The 22,824-nt window shown below is 39.2% G+C and overlaps 2 protein-coding genes across 2 annotated transcripts; both read left to right on the top strand.

The window, feature by feature from the left end:
• Nucleotides 1–15,615: 15,615 nt before the first annotated feature.
• Nucleotides 15,616–20,895, top strand: LOC149413622 (uncharacterized). Its single transcript, XM_089644439.1, has 3 exons — nucleotides 15,616–15,937; nucleotides 17,009–18,315; nucleotides 18,523–20,895. The coding sequence occupies exons 1-3, from the start codon at nucleotides 15,616–15,618 to the stop codon at nucleotides 20,893–20,895; spliced, it is 4,002 nt and encodes a 1,333-aa protein (XP_089500565.1).
• LOC149413621 (uncharacterized) lies at nucleotides 20,896–22,116 on the top strand. Its single transcript, XM_089644436.1, has one exon. The coding sequence runs from the start codon at nucleotides 20,896–20,898 to the stop codon at nucleotides 22,114–22,116; it is 1,221 nt and encodes a 406-aa protein (XP_089500562.1).
• Nucleotides 22,117–22,824: the final 708 nt, after the last annotated feature.

Raw genomic sequence — 22,824 nt, 5'->3', positions numbered from 1 at the left:
GGATATATTTTTACTCAGGTACTAAATCAGTTTGTTTATATGTTTATGTAAATAATTGATGAGATTATTTGACGATTTTCGTAGCGTAATAGTCTGCACATTTATCGTACAAATAAAATAATATATTACGATGAAATAGCGAAACTAGCTAAACAAAGCGATATCTCATCTGCTAAGCTGAAAATCCATTTGGTAAGGAATCAAAAACTCTGAAATCTCACATCATGATCTTTGGTCAATCGAAATCTTTTCAACAGGCAAATTACTTACTTACATCGAAATGTCATTTTTATTGAAATGAATATGACAAGTTGCCATGATGTCTTTTTTGAAAATATTTAAAGGCAAATAATAGCTTTAGTGAATTCCATCTTCATCACTTTTTCAGGAAGGTAAAAACATTAGTCATATTGTGAATCAAGAATGTCTCAAAGATTTTATTTTTTTTATTTTTACTATCACTTAGTTTCTATTTGAAATTGTTTTTATTGGGAAACCGATACGGAATCTATTTCAAAGCCGAAAATAGTTCTTCTTACAAAGTTTACTTTGAAATTTTAAAATGAACTGAACGTAGTCAGTTTCCACAAAACATAAATATAGAGCACTAGAATTACCACAAAATGATGCACGTAATTTCAAGGTAGTCAACTTAGAATTACTGCCTCACAAAAGGATATTTTCATCACTTTTATAACTCTAGAAAAAAAACCAGTACGATGGTGAAGGTACTTTAATCTCATTTCCATGTTAACAAATAAATTTATTATTTAAATTATGCAATTTTCGATTTTCCACCAAAACTACATGTTCGTTGGTGACAACCGTTTTACTATGCCATAAAGCTGTTGTAGCCAGTTTTTTTTTTTTTTTTTTTTTTTACTAGTAAAAAAAAGATACATGATTTACATTACACAATATTGAATATAGTACAGTTATTAATTACATAATATATGTATTTGATGTACCCCCATAAATAAGCAGGGCTTGTGTGTATGGGGGTGTTGAAATATTGGTTTATATTTGATATGATTCAGTTCAACTGTTCGGAATACTTTTTAAGGTGGCTTTTGAATTCGTTTATATTTGTATTCATGTTTCTAATTTTTTCTGGTAATGAGTTAAAAAATTTAACTCCGAGATATTCATGGTTGAACTGTCCTATTGTTTTTTTTTACATTTAGGAGTAGGAAGTATGGACGTTTGTCTAAGATTTCTGTTATTTTTAAAGGGTGCAATTTTATTTTGAATATTGTTTTTATAAATTTGTAATGTTGCATGGTAGAAGTATAATGCACTTAATTTTCTGACCTTAAATTGTTTGAATAAAAGTTCGGACGAATATGAATAGGGTTTTTTTAATATGGTTTTTATTATTAGTTTTTGTGATACGTAAATTGTTTGTGTTTGATTTTTATATGTACCGCCCCAGCCTATAATGCCGTATTGTATAATTGATTGACAGAAAGCGAAGTATGTGGTTCTAAGTAATTTTTCGTTTAAAATATCTCTTAAACATCTAAATATATATGATAGTTTCCTTATTCTGTTGTTCAGAATATTTATATGTGGGGACCATTTTAAACGCTGGTCCATTGTTATGCCTAGGTACTTAATATCGGTCTTGCTTTTTATGTTTGTACTTAACATATTGATTGCATTTGTGGTTTTCTGTATTTTTCACAAAGTGGATAATTATGTTTATTTCTTTAGGTGTTTCTTGTTTTTTAATGAAAAATGGTAAATAATAAGTTTTTTTAGAATTTAAAGTCAACAGGTTTTCATCAAACCATAATTTTAGTTCATTAATATCTGTATTTGCCATGTTATTTAATTCAGACCAGGTATTTGCTTTTAGTAGTAGGACTGTATCGTCAGCGTAAGAAACAATGTCTCCATATTTGGAAATATTGAAACCGTTTCAGAATGTGCGGTTGTTTAATTCAGAAAAATAAACTTTAAATCTTCAACAGTGAAAATATTAATTTTTCGCATTTTTAACTCAGTGTTCAGAATCAGAAAAATATTCTTTAAATTTCCACACATTTTAAACGGTATTCATAGTTTGTGAAAATACCTTTTTGACTCCAGGTGGTTGGAAGCACTAGGAACTCTCGTACGGTATTCACATTAAAAATTATAGATCTTGCTTTACACAGAAGGCCTCAGGAAAATAATTTCTCTCGGGGCCTATGTCATCTTTTGGGATTCTGGGTTCAGAGTTTTTTTAAGGAAATAAAGTAGAGGAAGATCTGGGAACGTAAAAGGTATGAGTTATAGGTAGGAATCTAGGAATCAGTGTGTCAGGAGTGACGGATATGTGAACATATCGCGGTCGATAGACTTATTGGAGAGTTCAAAGGGTCTCCCCAAACCAGCCTTTCCAGATTAAGCATGCCACGCAGCTGGTTAACATGTACATCCTGAACAGACCTCCCCCGATGAACCCGGGCACCCCTGTTAAGTCACCAAACGTAGTTAACCACTTGGAGTGACCTATGGCAGAAGTTTTAACTATCTAATAAATGTTTCACGGGACGGCGGTACCCAAACCCGCCTCCCAAATTGTTTAGTATAATCTTTTTATTTATTTATTTATTGACGCCCTATTGGGCTTTTAAGTACATAAAAATTAAAAAATTTCATTTTTAGCAACAGTATAAAACAAACAAAACAAAATCGAAATAAAATATAATGATTTCTCACACATTATTTACATTTAAAAAGTGGTGGACTAATTTGGCTTTAAATGTATTGAAGTTTAAATTAAATATGTCAGCGACATCACTTAGTTCATTGCCCAACCTATGTATTCTTTCTAACACAGAATTCGTAGCGAAGTTATTGTTGTAGAATAAAATATTCCGTCTAGTATATTTTGGAGGTATATATAAAGATAGCAAGTTTATAGTGTCAGGGCAGTCTAACCTTGAATGAATAATTTTATATAATAAAAGAAGATCAAATATTTTTCGCCTTTCAGATAATTTCGATAAGTTAAGTTTACTGCGTAAATTGACATAATTGATTTCAATAATAAGAATGCCAATTTTGAAATTAATAAAACGTAAAAATTTATTTTGAATTTTTTCAATTTGTAAACAATGAGAGTTGAAATGAGGGCACCAAATGGTTGCATTGTATTCAACCTGACTTCTAACCAGAGACGTGTATAGTAATTTTATAGTTTTTATGTTATTAAAGTCTTTAGCGATTCTGAGAATAAATCCAAGCATTTGTAATCCCTTACTGGTAATGCTATTAATGTGATTCAAGAAGCGTAATTTGGAGTCAAAGATAACTCCAAGGTCATTGAATTCAAAAACTCTTTTTAGATTGGCATTGTTAATTGAGTAGTCGAATAATAAAGGGGTTTTAGATCTATGGATCTTCTGGTACATATTGCGGTTTCCGGTATCCTCCATGTCCAAGACATTCCACAAACCTCGGACACAACGTTAAAATAATTCTCGCTTATTACAAATAGAACATTTGTCGGGTAAATGGAAGCCTTCATATTTATACAAAGGACCAAAGCTTTTGTAATCTCACCGAATCCTTGGGTCAGGAGAGTGTGCTTTAAACATTTCAAGGCAATGGGTTTAACAGAATAAGTGAATTTCAGTGAATACTAAACTAAGTACGAGGCGTCCAAGAGAACTCATTTAATATGTCAGAATTTTCACAAACACTTCTTGTTTTAGCTTTGAGACAGTTGGCAGAATGTTTTTAAAAATTAACCCGACCTGTCATTTATTGTAGGCACAGTGAGCAACCTTAAGAAAATACTGTTTTCTAAAACTGGGTTACATTAGTTTTGCAGGGGAAAATGTGAAAATCTTTGCAAACTTAGGATAGTCGAAGTAAGTAAAGTCAGTGACAAAATATTTAATTTTTATTTGTAACAATTTAATGAGTATAACCTCAAATTGAAATATTTAATTATCGAAGACAATATTGGCAATTATTAAACGAAAATTTGAAACAGAAAAATCTAAGACTTGAATCCAGGAAGTTCTCCAAAATAGAGCAATACAGCATAGTTAAAGGAACTACATTGGTTAACGGTGAAATCGACACTAACCTTGAACGCGATGATATTTATACATAAAATAATAAACACCTTTAATTACTAAAATACTTTTCAAATAAAATTATATTTAACATGGACATTCACTAACATAGTACAAGAACATGCAACGAAATGAGGCTACCATCAAAGGACAAAGCCAATACACAAAATAGTCAACTACACAAAAGAATGCAATATTATAATGCGCTGCCTGAAACCATCGAATCTGCACCAATTGACAGTTTAGAGATAAATTTATAATAAATTAGAATGTCGATAGTTTAGAAATAAATGTATATTAAATTAGAATGTCACTTTAGAACCTCTTTTTTTTATGTTATACAATAACAAACACAAATATTTGTAAGATATTAGTTTTCCTTTCCTAAGCCCGATCATTTGCTTTATTATGAGATTGTATGTAATATAGTATAAATTAATATGTTGTAATGAAATGTATGTATGTATTTCACTCTTTGCTTATCTACAGAATCATAGGCTGGGGAAGATCCTATAAAAACAGTCTGTAAACGTTTCACAAAGAATCATTATAAATGTAATACAAAAAAATCTACCTTCTCAACAGAGTCACTATTTAAACTGTTTCCAGTACCAAATTTCAATGACATATTTAAACAAGCTTCCATTGTAAAAATGTGCAAAGAAAAAAATAACAAAGAATACCAAGAATTTTACAAACTAATGAGAAATAGAAATCAATTTACTAAACAAATTTTAAAACAACACAAATTCAAAACCATTAAATTTACCAAGCCATTAAAAAACTACAATAATCTCCCTTCTGAACTGCGCTGTATTGTCAACCAATCAGGACAAATAAATGAAATAAAAAATAAAATAATAATAAAAAAAACTTAAATTAAATGTTACATTGAAAAATCTATATTCCATACAAAAATATTATTACAACATATAACATATGTAAGAATCGTAGCTCCCTTATCAGACACAAGAACTCCTCTTTTCTGATAAGGTATGCATAAATTGCATAACCAATGATGATCTAAAATTTAATATTGTTAAATATTTATGTATCCATATTCCTTATATTGCAATAAAAAATATCAATATATTATAATAAAATTTATGGAGAAATAAAAAACAAATTAAATTAAAAACGTGTGTTTTCTTCAACAAACGTCAAACAATATTATGTTTATGGTAAATGGTCAGCATTATTAAATCATTACTATATTTTTCGTTGTTGTATTTTTGCCTCAACAATTAAGTTCGTGAAAACAACAATCTAGCTTCTAGCTATATTTTATATAAAATTCTGCGGCAAACTGACCGGTCGATGGCTAGTAGAAAGTGGTGTCAATAATTATCATAATTCTCTCCTTTGTCCAGAATTTTAAAACATGATAACTCAAATAAAGCACTGTGTTTTGCTGTGAATGATTTTTGTTGGTCAATATATTGTACTTTCTTTCAATAAAAATGATATGCATTGTTTTCACCACTATTTAATATGTAGCGTGCATGTTTTAGTTTATATATAATATGTTTTTCTTAAATAAATAGTTGTGTAAATAGAGTTTGTTATTATCATTAATTTAAAATGACACAACTACTGCAACTATTGAAGAACTTTTATTTTATAGTATTAATACTCAGTGAAAAAATACGTTTAATGGTCAATTTGTCCGTTTAATAATTTTAAAAATAAAAATACGATTATTAAAAATACTTTGAATTTGTCTATTGATTCATTCAGAAAATATGTTGAATGAAATGATTTTTTTCAATAAATTTATTTATTTATTTATTGCATCTCACTAAACATAAAACACTTTTTATTTCACATAAAAATCAACCTCACTAGGACTAAGCCTGTATCGAGAATAACAATTTACATTTGAGTGAAGTAAACATAAGAGTATCACAAACATAATAGCCCAGTCAATGAAGGTTTTGTGTCGGAACTAATTCCCCGGAAGCTGAATTTTTCACAGATGTTAGAAGACTTTTAGACATGTATTTTTACAAAAGTCCCCAACTTCCCCCCTTGTGCTTCCTTCCCCACCCCCCCTTGAATATATTTTTCAAAGCCTTTCGGAATACGCTAATATCTCCTTAATGGTTTTATAAAATCAGATTATTTATTTTTTGTTTAGTTTCTTATTAGTTATTCTAAAAAATTGTATTCTTTCATTTTTGCAAGAAAAGCTATACAATCTCTACAATTTATTAGTAAAGGAAAAATATCAAGTTTTAAAATAGTATTTCAGAAAATATTTGCACATAACTTTTTTTTGAGCCTGTTAACGAAAAAAAATAAATCAACAAAACTTGTAGACAATATTTCTAGCTATAAAATAATGTATATAATGATGGGTTTTAATTTATAATAAGGCACGTAGGCTGTTAATAAGGAGCACGGCGCGCGGCGGCTCGAACGCACAGCGGTTCGCGGCGCAGCGAGAAATTACAAAAACCTTAGGAAAGTAATGATTAGTTCATGTGTTTGTTTTTTTTTATAACAAATTCATATAACGTTGAAGAGTTTTATTGTTAGTTACCAGTTTTAGTTCGGAGGGGAGGGGGGGAATATAAATATTTTCCCCTGCCCAATGAAGCGCTTTCATTATCAGCCAACCGCCGTGCCCCGGTCTGGCTAAACGGTCATATTATGTTGATCGTTTGTAACTTATTATTTAAATAAGCCAAAAATACCTACAACAGCGTAGGACTACCCTTTCACAACATTAAAATATTGCAGACCTTATGTTATGGCGAAGTTCTGAAAAATCTTTTGTGGAGATTCTCACTTGTTTTATTATGTGCACTATGTGCACCTATCAACAATAAAATACCGAAACAACAAATCACTTAAAATAGTGCATAGATCTAAAATGGTTTACTTTCAAACAAGCTTCTTAAAATATACCTCAAAAATATTATAATTAAAAAACGGTTTGTAAATTATATTATATACTTATCAATATTATCTATGACAAAATTAGGCAAATATTTAAATAATTTTCTAGTCAAGAGAGTCTAACATTTATTCGTCATACTGGGGTGTGTTCAGACATGATAATCCGTTACGGTTGTAGCACATGGCAGAGCAGGTAAATCCAAATTTTCTGCAGCCACAGTAACTTCCACATCCAGACTTGCAGGAACAGTACACCATAGAAAGAAGGTCATCAGGAGCAAATTATTTCAAAAATTTCTTCTTTCCACCATTTTCATTTACATTTTAATACCTCCATCCCCAGTTTATAGGGTTTAGTTTGTTTCCTAACCAAAACTGTACTTGCAAATAAACTCTCAACAAATGTTGATGACACGATTCTGAAGTCGGTGGTAGTTTTGCCAAGTCAAATTTAGTTTTAAAAGCTGATTTTGTCGTTAGTCTGGTAAACTTATAGTATCGAGCTTCGTTTCAATTAGAGTAGCTACCAAGACCATACATGGCGAGAGCGAATTTTTCTCCATTTTGCAACAAGTTCTCTTCAGTTGCATCTTTTTCCAGAAATGCCTCAGCTGCGTGTTTTGCTTCGGGATTGTTTTTCATCATGTCAACAACTTTTATCTTTCCTAACCCATATAAAGATAGGGTCGTATCACAGCCCGTAATGGCATGGGTAAATAGCATGTGTTTTCGAATATCTTTATGTAACATTATAGGTTTCTCTATGATGTAGAAAGTTCTTGAAGGGAGCTTTCCACCAACATCTTTACAGAAAAAAATAGATTTTCCTTCAGGAGCAAGACTTACAAGTAATACCAAAAGATCACTATCCGTGCCAACAACAATCACTTTTGAGAAGATGTTGAGTTGTTCGATGCCGGTTAGTACAATGTCAATATCGGCATCACGTGCGGCCGTGACTGTTTAAAACCAGATTCACTAAATTCATGACACAGTGCTTCATTCATTATTTTTTGTTGTTTTTCTTATTAGATAAGAAAGCTTCCTTCTTAGTCAAACAACGTGCAGTGCAGTTTAATTCAATATCGCACGATGAGTTGTTAGCCGACCTTCGTCTTTGATCTTCATATTTTACAGTTGGTTCTTCAGGGTATCCATCGAAAACGACAATAGAATGTTTGCGAAATTTAGTATGGACGAAACGTGAGCATGATTTAATGATGTCTCCGCAAGAGTTTGCCAAACAACAGAGTGTAGGAGGTATCCCCCATCGATGACTATTGCAGCATTTTCCAAATCAACTTCGTCATGAATACTTTCGATAAATACTTTTGCCATACATGATTTTGTTCCTTTACGAAGGGAGACTTCATCAAAAATAGAAGGGGTCTTGAAGCCAATTCATTTCCTAAGTAGGTCTAAAGCTTTCTAGGACTATCACTAATGCACAGTATTCTGTTAAATAGCTGCTGGGGGTTTACTGCAGCTTGTCTCGTCATAACAGTTGCGGATTTGAATCTTGCTGGGTAGTCACCATGTCTTTCCTTTTCAGTCGTATATCTTAAAATTACATCCTTTCATTTTTTGCATAGCTGCCAGGCCCACCTCATAAGCGTTATCACAATTGACACTATTATCCGAAATAAACCCTGAAGATAAAGACACCAGCTCCCCCAAGAGCTTGGTGAACGGGCTGTGCTGTCTTAGCCATTATATATATTTTCCTATATCTAGCTAATCCCTTTTCTTTCGCGATTCACGCAGGTCAACATGCTGTTCAGTAGAATGAAATTCTATACCGATGAATTCTTCAATGCTCTCTTGCACTTTCACGCAGTAAGTGGTTCCAAGTTTCCACTTTGACAAAGCGCTGTCAGTGATTCCGCGCCCAAGTGTCAAACCTCCTACTGACTTCATTGGTCGCATGAGACACTGCTCGATGATCATGTCCGTCCACGTACCGGACCAATATCTGTCGCTTCTTCTTAATGTAAAGTTCCCATTTTCAGTGAATAGTTTATATTCTTCTTTAGTTATTCTTGATTCGAGTTGCAACATACTTTGAACGTACATATGTGCTGATTTTGCGTATGGTAAATGTCCTGCTGGGTGGAAAAATGGAAGCATATCAACAATAGTATTTAGGTGCATTTTCCGATTCTCGGACTTCTCTGCAAATATAAATTTAAGCATGAGGACGATACAATGTAGAAGGTAAAGCCACAACTTTCAGTCCTACTCGATGATTCCTTAATCCTGTCTTCACTTGCTTCAGTATATGAAATCGTCTCTTTTGGATTGTCATCATTATTAACCTCCTCCATATCTTTTTTCTACGTAACACGTAAAATCTTGATACATATTTTCTATTTGTCTTAATTTCCCATCAATATCTCGGTATTCCTCTCTGATTACGTGGACAAGAGACGCTGCTGTTAAAGTGTAGGCTCTGTTTGCCCGAGAATATTCATGTCCCTGGAGCATCTGGGTTACTGTTGAGGACGCGTAAACTGATTCCCATAAATTTCCCACATACCTTTATTTAAATAATAAGTTACAAACAATCATACAACATAATACGACTGTTTAGCCAGACCGGGGCACGGCGGTTGGTGGATAATGAAAGCGCTTCATTGGGCAGAGGAAAATATTTATATTCCCCCCCTCCCCTCCGAACTAAAACTGGTAAATAACAATAAAACTCTTCAACGTTAGATGAATTTGTTATAAAAAAACAAACACATGAACTAATCATTACTTTCCTAAGGTTTTTGTAATTTCTCGCTACGCCGCGAACCGCTGCGCGTTTGAGCCGCCGCGCGCCGTGCTCCTTATTAACAGCCTACGTGCCTTATTATAAATTAAAATCCAACAATATATACATTATTTTATAGCTAGAAATATTGTCTACAAGTTTTGTTGATTTATTTTTTTTCGTTAACAGGCTCAGAAAAAAGTTATGTGCCAATATATTCTGAAATACTATTTTAAAAACTGATATTTTTCCTTTACTAATAAATTGTAGAGATTGTGTAGCTTTTCTTGCAAAAATGAAAGAATACAATTTTTTAGAATAACTAATAATAAATTAAAATAAAAAAATAATCTGATTTTATAAAACCATTAAGGAGATATTAGCGTATTCCGAAAGGCTTTGAAAAATATATTCAAGGGGGGGTGGGGAAGGAAGCACAAGGGGGAAAGTCGGGGACTTTTGTAAAAATACATGTCTAAAGGTTTTCTAACATCTGTGAAAAATTCAGCTTCCGGGGAATTAGTTCCGACATTGGGTCTTTTTTTCCCTTCATTGACTGGGCTATAAAGTAATTCTACATACAAACACAAAATATTTCAAAATTAAAGAAAAAAAATAAGTATTAGATGTGTTACCAGATGGGTAATTTGAGAGTATATTATATCAATATTTGAACCATAACTAATCATTAATCATTATTCAAAAGAAGAAGCAAAGTAGATAATAAAGACATATAGGGTTACATTCAGTTTTTAGCAAATGGGACTTATATAAAATCTTATTATAAATGATTCTAGTACTTCCCATAGAACCTTAATTTGGCTTTGCCAGCGAGGCAAAGTTTCAGGATCAACGCCCTTGGGAATCGACACTTCCGATCCTTCAAAGGTCGTACCGGGGTCAGCTCCCAGTGTGAAAGCCTCCTTTATCCTCCCCGAATCCCTAAAGTGGACAACTGCAGTCCCGCCCGAGCCCCTGCCCACCCCCCTTTCAATCTTCTGCCTTACCGCCCCACATCGGAGCCTTTTACGTAAAGCGACCTTGTTTTATTATTATAATGGATAGAATTTAGGTAAACCGTTCATGGCAGCGTGAAAATATACGCGAAAGGTGAAAATGAAAAACTTTTGCTATTATTATTTTGTAAACTAGCTTTACTGTACGGCTCTGGTAAGTAATTCAGATTGTTCCCGAGTAGATTTTAACATTAATTCATCAACATATTATATTAGTGAAAAACTGGACACAATTTTTTCAAATTTCCTAATGTCAATGTCTTAGCTAGAATATAAGTTGCGTTGGTAAAAATACTCATGAAATAGCTATGATTACATAATTAATTACAGTTCATAATTCTAGATTATTTAGTATTTTAAAAAAACTGCATAGGTACCTTAATCGTTTCCTGTAGATAAAATTGACAAACCATTTTTTTCAAAAAACCTTTCATATTCAAACGCAATAAATGACTTTTAATCGATAATTTGCAGTGTGAAGCGAAATTGCAGAAAACATTCCTATAAGGTTAAAATACTCATATTTTTGACGTTTATTACATTTTTTCCAAAGCTGCAACATTTTAAATATGTACGTAATAAGTATAACAGTAAACTTGTCGAAGTTTCTAAAAATACAGCCTTAATATAAAATAATATCAAAACTATAATGCCGAGCACAACTTCAAATAGAACCTTCGCGAAATAACATCCCCTTTGAAATAAAATAAAAAAGCAGCCCTCTAGGCATCTTCTTTCATCCCCTTTGTCTGCTGAATCCGTTTCCGCAAGGTTCCGGAAGCTTATTAGCATACCGGAAGTGAAAAATTCACCTTTGTGTCCCCAGTGTGGGAATAAGTTCCCTTTCCGGTCGGGGTCGTACGCCATTTTAATCATGTCAAAGCGATTAAAAGGATATCTGGTTTTTTCGGGACTTTAACGTTGATTTATTTGATTTTGCGGGGAGAAAGGAATTACTGGTAGAAGGGATTGTGAGATAGTGTTTTTCCAACCAATAAAAGTTCTTTGTTATTCAGTCAGATTGTACTTTGGAAACTTGGTTCGTCCAAATATTATGTTGGTGGAGATAAACCACGTGCAAAACGTATCTAAAGAGATAGTAATAAGTCATTTAAATTGGATCCTTTCTTTGGACGAACAGTTATTACAACTTAGCATAAGAAATTGTATAACGTTAACAAATTATCAAAAGTTGAATTCCGAAGGCTGTTGTTTGATTATTAAAACTTTGAACGTATGAAAAGGATAAGATTCAGAAAGGGGCACTTCGTTGTGTTTTTACCTGTATAGCAAATTGAAGGAAAAGTAATTGTCAAGAGTTATGCTATTGAATGAAGACTTGTCATGAACGAATGAATCAAATGCTTCAGTCAGGTCGTATCGTGAGACGTCTTAACATAATGTGTGTTTGAGACTAGGTATGGATGTCCATGAAGCATAATATAGTATATGTATGATCGATAAAAGTGTATAATTTATCGCCGATAATTACTAGTTTAACTGATTTGTATGTAGGTAAGCTGTATATTTGATATAAAAAACTAAACATTTTAACAAATAGTTAATTATCATTTTTTTATAAAATTTGTTAATTGCAATTGCAATAATTTGTGGAGTGCCTTAAAGTTGTTATAATAAAGAGTCAAACTTGAAAACCTTTGTTTCTCAGACAACACATTATTACCAGCTGATTTCCCCAAAGACCGGAAGAATTGGCCAGTAAACAAATTTTACGAAAGCCAATATATTAACTTACACCACCCATAACATTTAAGTATCGAAGTTGATGAGATTCTAAAGTGTTGAGTTCATTATTATTATTATTCTGATTTGGAGACTGTGTTCCTCAAAGATTGCAAAATTTCTTTTCGGGAACAAATGAATATAATTGTTAATAAATCTTTCGAGCTATTTGATTTCATCAATAGAATAACTTCTGACTTCAAAAACATAAATAGCCTAAGAACATTTTACTGCTCTTTTGTTCGTGACAATTTTGAATAAGATTGTGTTGTTGGTCTCATTTTTATGCTGTCCATATTCGTCAAATTGAATCCGTTCAATATCGGTTCTTAAGAGGGATTGCCAGGAGGCTTGGATTAGAGAGAGGATATTACTCAAATGGTCAAATTGAGATAACTCTAATCTTTCTCCTTTAGAAAACCGTTGGAAAAATTTGATCTAATTTGTTTCTCCACAATTATTAATTGTATTATTGATGGTCCTACTCTACTAAAACTCATCCTTCCCGTAGACTCAGAAATAATTAACTGCTCTTCCTTAATCACCATTAAACGAATTATGGTTAAAATTCACCATTGTCTTAATTTTTTCGGTAAAAGTCCAAGGGTGTCCAAGTAAAGAAAAATAGTTGAATAAAAAAACACCGCATAGAACTTTGGTAGAAAGTACTCTCAACATGTCAAATTAATGTCTGCAATGTAAATGAAACCAACTTAATTAAAAAACCTCAAATCGGGATCAGAGACATCCATTTTTACAGAAACATATTTTTTTAATTAATCAACTAATTTAAAAGCGTCCAAAAAAAATCTAGATAAAATGTTGAAAAAATTAATATATATTTGGCTTTCAGATAAAGGCATCCAAATGAATAGACGGGCCAATCCGAGAAAGGGGAACAAAAAACTTTCGCGGATCGCGGCAAGCGGTGTGATTTTCCCACTTTCGGTGATTTGTCAATAAATTAATCTGACAGTATACGTCCAACTCGCATTGCAATATCAGCATTCGGTCCTGCACTATTTATTTTGATACTTTTATAAATGTGTTATAATCTAACCACCTGATTTAATTGTAGTGAAGCTACGGCAGGCGATTCGTTCAAAAACAAACATCATATCCTGCGCAGAAAAGTCTCACAATGAACAGGTCCGATAATTACGTACATATTGTTTAGTTTTGCCTTAATATTTTTATATATTAATTATTTTACTTAATTTTATTTTTCATATTTTCTTTACTTTATTTCTTTTTTTCATTTAAATTTATTTAATTTAATATAATTTCAGTCGACTTTATTTACATACACAATTTGTAAAATGGAGGCCTCAGCAAGGTTAAAGCAACCAGTGAGGCTAATATTACCAAATAATAAAAAATACTTACAATGAATCAATAAAAAATAAAAAAAAATCTACACCCATTCTAGTATGTTTATCTTGAACTACATTTTTGCAAGGCATTTATCTCCTTATTTCGGTGTTTTAGTGTTCAGGTTTCCATATTATTGTTAAGTTTGAACTAAATTGTATTTGGTTTGTAGTTAAGTTTGAACTAACAGTAGTTCCAAAGTGGTTTCTCCGTCTTAATGAAGGCATGCCTGGTCTTCAATCCTCATACTAATATGCACCTTCATTGTACGGAAAAATAGGTTGTTATGATGTGAAGCTCTTTGAATACCACTAAACATGTGTAGTTGAGTTAAAAAGAACTTCACAATGTTTTTTGACAAACTTTCATAAAACCACACTAATTATTAAATAATTTGCTATTTCCACATTATAAATTCAGTAATTTATATCTTACTATATGGATTAGTTAAAATAATACTATAGTTATTGGAGAAGCAGTAGACTAAAAATAAGTTAACTTAAAATTTGAAAATTAAAATTAAAAATAGTGGACAGGATAGATATCTCTGGTCAGTTATTGTATAGATTTTGCTCTGCAGTTAAGTGACAATGAAATTCAGTCATCTGTGCATTAAGCAGCTGGATTCATCTGAATTATGTTGTTTGACAAAAGAGGGCACCACTATTCCTGTTTGGTCGATTTACGACTAAATATCTAAATAAATATTTAAATAAAATATTTTTGTCACAAGAAAGTGACAGTTTTTGAATTAAAATGTGTTTCAAATAAAATATTTTTTTACAAGAAAGTGACAGTTTTTGAATTACAATATGTTTATTCAAATTTCATTCGAAATTCTACTCTTTTGAGAGCTTGTCGTCACAGATTATTATTTTATGGTGCAAATGCGAGTTTTATTGTGCTGATTGCCGTCCGCTGCCGAATTTGGAGATTAAAGAATTGCTGCCAATCTCAATGCGAGTGATATATTCGGTGAGTTCTCTGTTTTTATGTATTTGGTGGCTGGATGATAATTTGTTACGCTGCCTGCAGAGTGAATTTAGTAATCAACCTTTTTTTATAGGGAATTAATTATTCCCTGATGGTCTGTGTGGCTTACAATCCAGACCATCACCAGGTATCGTACAATAACATAAACAATCAATCACATAGTGCAGTGTTATAAACTTTTTATTAGACTTTAAAAAAGAAAATTTAAAAAATAGGTAAACCTTGTATATCGGACGTGAAGAGCCAAAGTCATTATGAGATAACAAGATCTCAAGTTTTTACGATGTCCTTAATATTTTTGATAAAACCATTTAGATATCTGCGTCAAAATAAATATGATACTATAATATTATTCCACATCCTTAATGTGCGACTGCTATAGTTAATATTAATGGATTTTCGGCGCCACCATACATTTAAAAACTAATGTTTTTGTTTTGTTCAACACAGTGAAGAGATAAGGGTGATCGCTAATTACTCTCATTGAACATGTGTGAAATTTAATGTATAATTTTGTCCAATAAATAGAGAAGTAACTGGTACAAACAGTCACTTCTCATCCGAGAGTTCTCGGGAAAGTAATACTTGTTTGATTTAATGTTTTCCTACTGCCCCTGCAAAAACTCTCAGATCAAGGTGTCAATGTGTGCCGGTGCCCTATTGAATTTGCAGTATTTGTGCGGGCTTCACTAACTTGGTCCCGTACAAATTGGTCCTTCGTGCCGGTTCTACGCATTACGCCTTTAATCGTGCTTCAGTAAAGATGCCTTCGCTTCGCAGTGGCCATAAAATCTCTACGTCATCCGGGGCGTCGCGATCAGCAACCAGCGTTCCCGCAGACCGAGACAAACGTATGTCTCGCCGAGCCCCGGACCCTACTTCCAACTCTCCGACTGATGTTCCCATTAGCCAAGATGCACCCCAGCAAGCTGATCAAGCTATGCTTGCCTCGGACTCCATTGAACAATCAACCACAGCTTGGGGTCCCATCCTGACCCACAGTTCCCCGGCCCCCCAGGAGTCCGACGGAGAGGATGATGACCAACGGTCAGAGTCAACTGAGGATGCAATACAAATGTTGCGCCGTGAGTTGCGCACTCGAGAGAAGCAGCACGTTAAGCACACCGCCAACCTACTTGCAGCCCTGGCAGCAGCAACAAAGACATCCGCCGCACTGCAAGCAGGCCACCAACCTGCCGATTCCAGGTTCACAACTACCCAAGCCCCCGTGGCGCCTGGAGCGTGGCCCGCCTCGAATGCCGGCTACGCTATCACAGCACCCGGGCAAGCCTCGAATGCATGCCCGGTGCAAACAGCGCCTGGAGCGTGGCCCGCCTCGAATGCCGGCTACGCTATCACAGCACCCGGGCAAGCCTCGAATGCATGCCCGGTGCAAACAGCGCCTGGAGCGTGGCCCGCCTCGAATGCCGGCTACGCTATCACAGCACCCGGGCAAGCCTCGAATGCATGCCCGGTGCAAACAGCGCCTGGAGCGTGGCCCGCCTCGAATGCCGGCTACGCTATCACAGCACCGGGGCAAGCCTCGAATGCATGCCCAGTGCAAACAGCGCCTGGAGCGTGGCCCGCCTCGAATGCCGGCTACGCTATCACAGCACCCGGGCAAGCCTCGAATGCATGCCCGGTGCAAACAGCGCCTGGAGCGTGGCCCGCCTCGAATGCCGGCTACGCTATCACAGCACCCGGGCAAGCCTCGAATGCATGCCCGGTGCAAACAGCGCCTGGAGCGTGGCCCGCCTCGAATGCCGGCTACGCTATCACAGCACCCGGGCAAGCCTCGAATGCATGCCCGGTGCAAACAGCGCCTGGAGCGTGGCCCGCCTCGAATGCCGGCTACGCTATCACAGCACCGGGGCAAGCCTCGAATGCATGCCCAGTGCAAACAGCGCCTGGAGCGTGGCCCGCCTCGAATGCCGGCTACGCTATCACAGCACCCGGGCAAGCCTCGAATGCATGCCCGGTGCAAACAGCGCCTGGAGCGTGGCCCGCCTCGAATGCCGGCTACGCTATCACAGCACCTGGGCAAGCCTCGAATGCATGCCCGGTGCAAACAGCGCCTGGAGCGTGGCCTGCCTCGAATGCCGGCTACGCTATCACAGCACCCGGGCAAGCCTCGAATGCATGCCCGGTGCAAACAGCGCCTGGAGTGTGGCCCGCCTCGAAAGCCGGTTACACTATCACAGCACCCGGGCAAGCCTTGAATGCATGCCCGGTGCGTACACTGCCGGGAACACGGCCCGCCTCAAATGCTGGCCACGCTATCATAAAACCCGGACCCGCCTCGAATGCACGCTCAGTGCACATACTGTCGGAAACTACGGGACACACGGCACCCGTGGCAAGCATTCCCATAGCCGATTATACTCTACCACAGTACCCCGAGCGACAGCCCCAAGCAGCAGTACCTGGAGAAGTGGAATTTACGCATAACAGATCGCAGCAATTCCCTACGAGTCAGGATTTTTCACCACTGTTTCCGCCACTGCCTACGGCCGATGAGACAGCACAGCACACTCACGAGTGGGTGCAAAAAGGCGCTGATCAGCTGTCCCAGATCACCTCAGCAATAGCAGAGGGTTTTCGCACGTCCCGTGCCCAAGAAAGCCCTCGCACGATAGAGGACGATACACGGATGGCCGCCTTAATCGCAAGGCAGACCACGGCCAAGGATCTTCCCCTCTTCCTGGGTGACCCGCTCGAGTGGCCCACATGGAAAGCCCAGTACACCCAATCCACAACCACTTGCAGAATGACTTCATCTGAAAACCTCATCCGGCTGCAGCGTGCACTAAAAGGGAAGGCTCGGGATGCAGTCGGCCCTCTCCTCATGGATCCCGCTCAAGTTCCAGAGATCCTCTCTGTCCTCGAGCAGCGATACGGTGGCGCCAGCGCAATAGCCACGCTGATGTTGGAAAAGGTGAAAAAGCTGCCGTATCTCACAATAGACGCAACCCTTGAGGACCTGGCAGACTTCTCCGGAACCGTCCAGAACTTGGTGACATCACTTAGGATCCTTAGGACTGACGGATACCTGACCAACCCCACCCTACTGAATGACATCACAACAAAGATGCCGATTACGCTACGGATGACCTGGCTGTATGAGACACGTGGTCTTACGAGTCTAGCTACAATAACTCAGCTGGCAGCATTTCTAAAAAGTATGGCTAACGCTATACCCAACAGCGGGATGATCGACCCAGTGCGACCTCGACCGCGACGGACCGAGCAGGTGCATGTAGTAAACGGTGAAGAAGTTAAACCAGACTCTAGACCCGCTGAATTTGTTACATCGCGTAAGAGGAGTGAGCCTTGCGAAAATAAAATGAACAATACGCGTAAACGCAAACTGTCTAGTGAAAGTTGCGGCCAGTGCGGTGGCAACCACAAAACTCGCGAGTGCGCCGAGTTCGCGGAGAAAAGTCTCGCCCTCCGGTGGACAATGGTGCGACAGAAGAACCTGTGTTGTAAGTGTCTGGATCGACACCACTCACGGGACTGTAAAACCAAGGCATGGTGCGGCATAGGAGGGTGCAGATCACCACATCACCGTTTGCTTCATGACCCACAGTTCGTACCGGAAGGTGCTGTCGGTGAGGTTAACTTGTGACGCCAGACGACGGACCGGAGCGTGCTGTTAAAAATTGTGCAGGTTATGTTGGGCGTCCCCCAAGGAAGCAAAGTTTTGGTGTTCGCGCTCCTCGACGAAGGCTCAACTGTGACACTTGTCGACGCTGACATCGCGACACGGATCGGGGTGAGCGGCCCAGTCCGCGGCATACGGATCCATGGCGCCAAAGGGATGTGCACCTCTGACACACTCTCCCGCCGAGTGAAGCTGACCATAAGAGGATGTGATAGCAGTGACACCTACCACATCATCGCCAACACGATCTCCGACCTCAACCTGCCAAAACAACAGGCCCAGGGAAACCTTGTCACCCCAAAACTTTTGATAGGGCAAGACAATGCTCATCTGATCGTTTCACGGGAAGTGCGCGAAGACCATGACACTACGCGAATAGTGTCACGAACCGCACTGGGGTGGATCGCCCATGGGGGTGTCGGGACTGGCAGTGACAATAAATCCACGACGCTGGCACTACAAATTGAATCAGCCGCAGATATCCGCCTAAGAGAATTGGTAAAATGCAACTTTGCCGTCGACTCTCTTGGCGTAACTGCCGCGGTGAGAACCCAGGCAAGCGAACAAAGGGCCATCGCACTAATGAACACGACTACCCGGCCTCTTCGCACTGGGAGGTGGGAAACTGGCCTCCTGTGGCGTAATCCGGAAGCCACATTGCCTGACAACCGGCAGTGCGCGCTGAAACGACTTCATTCCCTTGAGAAGAAGCTGGCAGCAGATCAGAATCTGGCAGCAGCCTACAGCGACAAGATGAGCCAGCTGGTCAACAAAGGATACGCCAGGAAGCTGTCTAAACTGGAAGCGTCAACAACCGCACCCAGAAAATGGTACCTGCCGCACTTTGCGGTGACAAACCCCAATAAGCCAGGGAAGATCAGGATAGTGTTTGACGCCGCCAGTCGATGCCGAGGGACCTCCCTTAATGACCAGCTGCTTACCGGCCCTGACCTGCTGTCTTCCCTCTTAGGGAATATTCTGCGCTTTCGAGAGGGAAACATCGCCATTGCCGCAGATATCAAGGAAATGTTTCTGCAGATCAAGATAAGGCGGGAGGATCAGCTGTCCCAACTCTACCTCTGGAGATTACCGAACCAACACGAACCTGATACTTACCAGATGTCATCTATGATGTTCGGAGCCACTTGTTCACCGAGCAGCGCCCAGTTCGTCCGGAACAAGGTAGCCGGGGAATACGAACATGAAAACCCGATTGCCGCAGCAGCCATTCGTTCTAAATTCTACATGGATGACTACCTAGATGCGGTAGACAGTTGTCAGGAGGCTGCCTCACTCGTCCACGGTGTGAGCACCCTCCTCGCGAAAGGAGGATTCCACCTAACTAGCTGGGCATCTAACAGTCCAGCTGCCATAGCCGGTGTTCCCACAGAAGACCGGGCCAGTTCCACAGTGCGGATCAGCGGTGGAGGTACGGAGACGGAACGAGTGCTCGGACTAGTTTGGGACCCATCCACTGATAACTTCCTGTACTCATTCCAAGAGGCGATCACCCCAGAAGTGGCCACGCGACCCACGAAAAGGCAGCTGCTCTCAATAGTAATGAAAATCTTCGACCCAGTAGGCTTCATTTCCTGCCTTACAATCCGGTCGAAGATACTGCTGCAGGCCGTGTGGCGCTCGAGTATAGGCTGGGACAACCCCATTACCCCTGAACATACACAGAGGTGGACCGAATGGCTGAGCCTGTTGAATACACACAGCATTTCAGTTCCGAGACGCTGCCTCCATCTCAAGCAGAACAGCGTGACCCTACATCTCTTCTGCGATGCGTCAGAACAAGCCTGCTGCGCTGTCGCCTATTACACCGAAGAAGTAAATGGATCCCTACAGGCGACATTTCTGGCCAGTAAATGCAAAGTGGCGCCACTGAAGCCCCTCTCCATTCCCCGCCTTGAGTTACAAGCCGGACTCATCGCGGCAAGACTAGCCCAGACCATCCACAAGGAAAGCCAGGCCCGTATATCCCAAACGTACTTCTGGACAGACTCTGCAACCGTATTGTGCTGGTTACGAACTGACCCACGTACGTACTCTGCCTTCGTGGCAAACAGACTGGGCGAAATAGATGAGTTAACCAACATACTCGACTGGAGATGGGTGCCAACCAAGCTCAATCCCGCTGACATCGGTACAAGGGACTCAGATGTGCCCGACCTATCACCCAAAGGAAGGTGGTTTACCGGCCCGGCCTTTATCATTTTACCTGAGAGTGCGTGGCCAAAAGAGCGTGCACCTGTCAAAAGGCCCGACGACCAGACACTAGAGGTTAAGCCTCACTACGTCGGCCTTCTATCAACTGCAAGGGAAGCCTTACCATCCATCGAGAGATTCTCCTCATGGCAACGGCTGATTGATTGAATGAAAACGAAGTGTGTAGCACGGACTCCCGTCATCCTGGATGGAGACCACCCGTACACTCAGCTCCTGATTCGCCACTACCACCAGAAGGCGGACCATCCCAGCACGGAGAAGACGGTCGCAGAGGTGCGGGGCGATTTTTTTGTACTGCGTCTGCGCACTACAAGCAGGAAGATAGCACACGCCTGCCCCACCTGCCACATAAGGAGAAGCAAACCCTCTCCACCACTAATGGGGGCGCTACCACCACCTCGACTGATGCATCACATCCGCCCATTTACACATTGCGGACTCGACTACTTCGGGCCTATGGAGATCACGGTTGGCAGACATCGGGAAAAACGATATGGAGCCATCTTCACTTGTCTCTCGACCCGCGCCATTCACTTAGAACTGGCCGCCTCACTGACCGCAGACTCAGCCATCATGGCCATACAGCGGATGACTGCGCGAAGGGGACAACCCGCAGCCATGTACTCCGACAACGGAACAAATTTTCATGGAGCCGATGCAGAGATGAGAGACGCTCTGGTATCATTGAGCCACGATGCCAGAATGCTTGATGCCATAGCCACCCAGGGCATTGAGTGGCATTTCATACCTCCAATGACGCCCCACATGGGGGGAGCTTGGGAGAGGCTTGTACGGTCAGTAAAAAGAGCCCTGAGCACCACACTTAAGGAACGGGCACCTAGAGAAGAAACCTTACTCACGGCCCTGGCAGAGGCTGAATTCACAGTGAACAACAGACCACTCACTCACATATCAGTTGACCCACGCGACGAAGAGCCTTTGACCCCCAACCACTTTCTTCTAGGGTCGGCTGGAAAGCGTCCCCTCTTGTCCATGTTTGGCAAAAAGGAAGAGGAAATATGCCTTCGCCGCCAGTGGCGTATCGGCCAGCAACTTGCAGACATATTCTGGAGGCGGTGGCTTCTAGAATACCTTCCCACCATGGCAGCTCGGCAAAAATGGCACAACCCGGTCACACCCATTAAGAAGGATGACCTGGTGGTCATTATGGACTCCACGCTGCCACGGAACAGCTGGCCGCGTGGCCGCGTCCTTGAGGCCGTGCCCGCCGCCGACGGACAAGTCAGGACAGCCCGTATCCAGACAAGTTCCGGAATATATGTTAGACCGGCCATTAAAATCGCCGTCATACTACCTGCTTCAACAACACCAGCCGATCCAATCACCAGCACGACAACACCTGCCTAGCCGAAACCCCTTGCAATGACATCAACTGCAAACACGAGACGCTGGGATGAAACAGAACACGCCCGACGGAGTAGCTGGGCGCAGCAGAGACTGCACCGTGGGGAGTATATCGGACGTGCAGAGCCAAAGTCATTATGAGATAACAAGATCTCAAGTTTTTACGATGTCCTTAATATTTTTGATAAAACCATTTAGATATCTGCGTCAAAATAAATATGATACTATAATATTATTCCACATCCTTAATGTGCGACTGCTATAGTTAATATTAATGGATTTTCGGCGCCACCATACATTTAAAAACTAATGTTTTTGTTTTGTTCAACACAGTGAAGAGATAAGGGTGATCGCTAATTACTCTCATTGAACATGTGTGAAATTTAATGTATAATTTTGTCCAATAAATAGAGAAGTAACTGGTACAAACAGTCACTTCTCATCCGAGAGTTCTCGGGAAAGTAATACTTGTTTGATTTAATGTTTTCCTACTGCCCCTGCAAAAACTCTCAGATCAAGGTGTCAATGTGTGCCGGTGCCCTATTGAATTTGCAGTATTTGTGCGGGCTTCACTAACTTGGTCCCGTACACCTTGTATAAAGTTTCTGAAACATTTTACAAATATTTGAAATTATAATCGATCATTGTGTTGTTCCTTTTTTGGTTATAACAACTAGTAGTTATTCAAACAGTAGACCTCACGTAATGTTT

The sequence above is a fragment of the Hesperophylax consimilis genome, chromosome 21 (genome assembly GCF_061612785.1).
Source record: "Hesperophylax consimilis isolate HC1 chromosome 21, BYU_Hcon_1.0, whole genome shotgun sequence".
In the NCBI taxonomy this organism is placed as follows: Eukaryota; Metazoa; Arthropoda; class Insecta; order Trichoptera; family Limnephilidae; genus Hesperophylax; species Hesperophylax consimilis.
Note: the sequence above shows the minus strand (reverse complement) of the source record. Positions and strands in the feature narration are given on the sequence as shown.

Coding starts and splice junctions, on each gene's coding strand:
- LOC149413622 (XM_089644439.1), top strand. CDS start 15,616: ATGCCTTCGCTTCGCAGTGGCCATAAAATCTCTACGTCATCCGGGGCG. Junction 15,938..17,008: donor TGCAATACAAATGTTGCGCC/GTGAGTTGCGCA, acceptor CGGTGCAAACAG/CGCCTGGAGTGTGGCCCGCC. Junction 18,316..18,522: donor TCGCCCTCCGGTGGACAATG/GTGCGACAGAAG, acceptor AAAATTGTGCAG/GTTATGTTGGGCGTCCCCCA.
- LOC149413621 (XM_089644436.1), top strand. CDS start 20,896: ATGAAAACGAAGTGTGTAGCACGGACTCCCGTCATCCTGGATGGAGAC.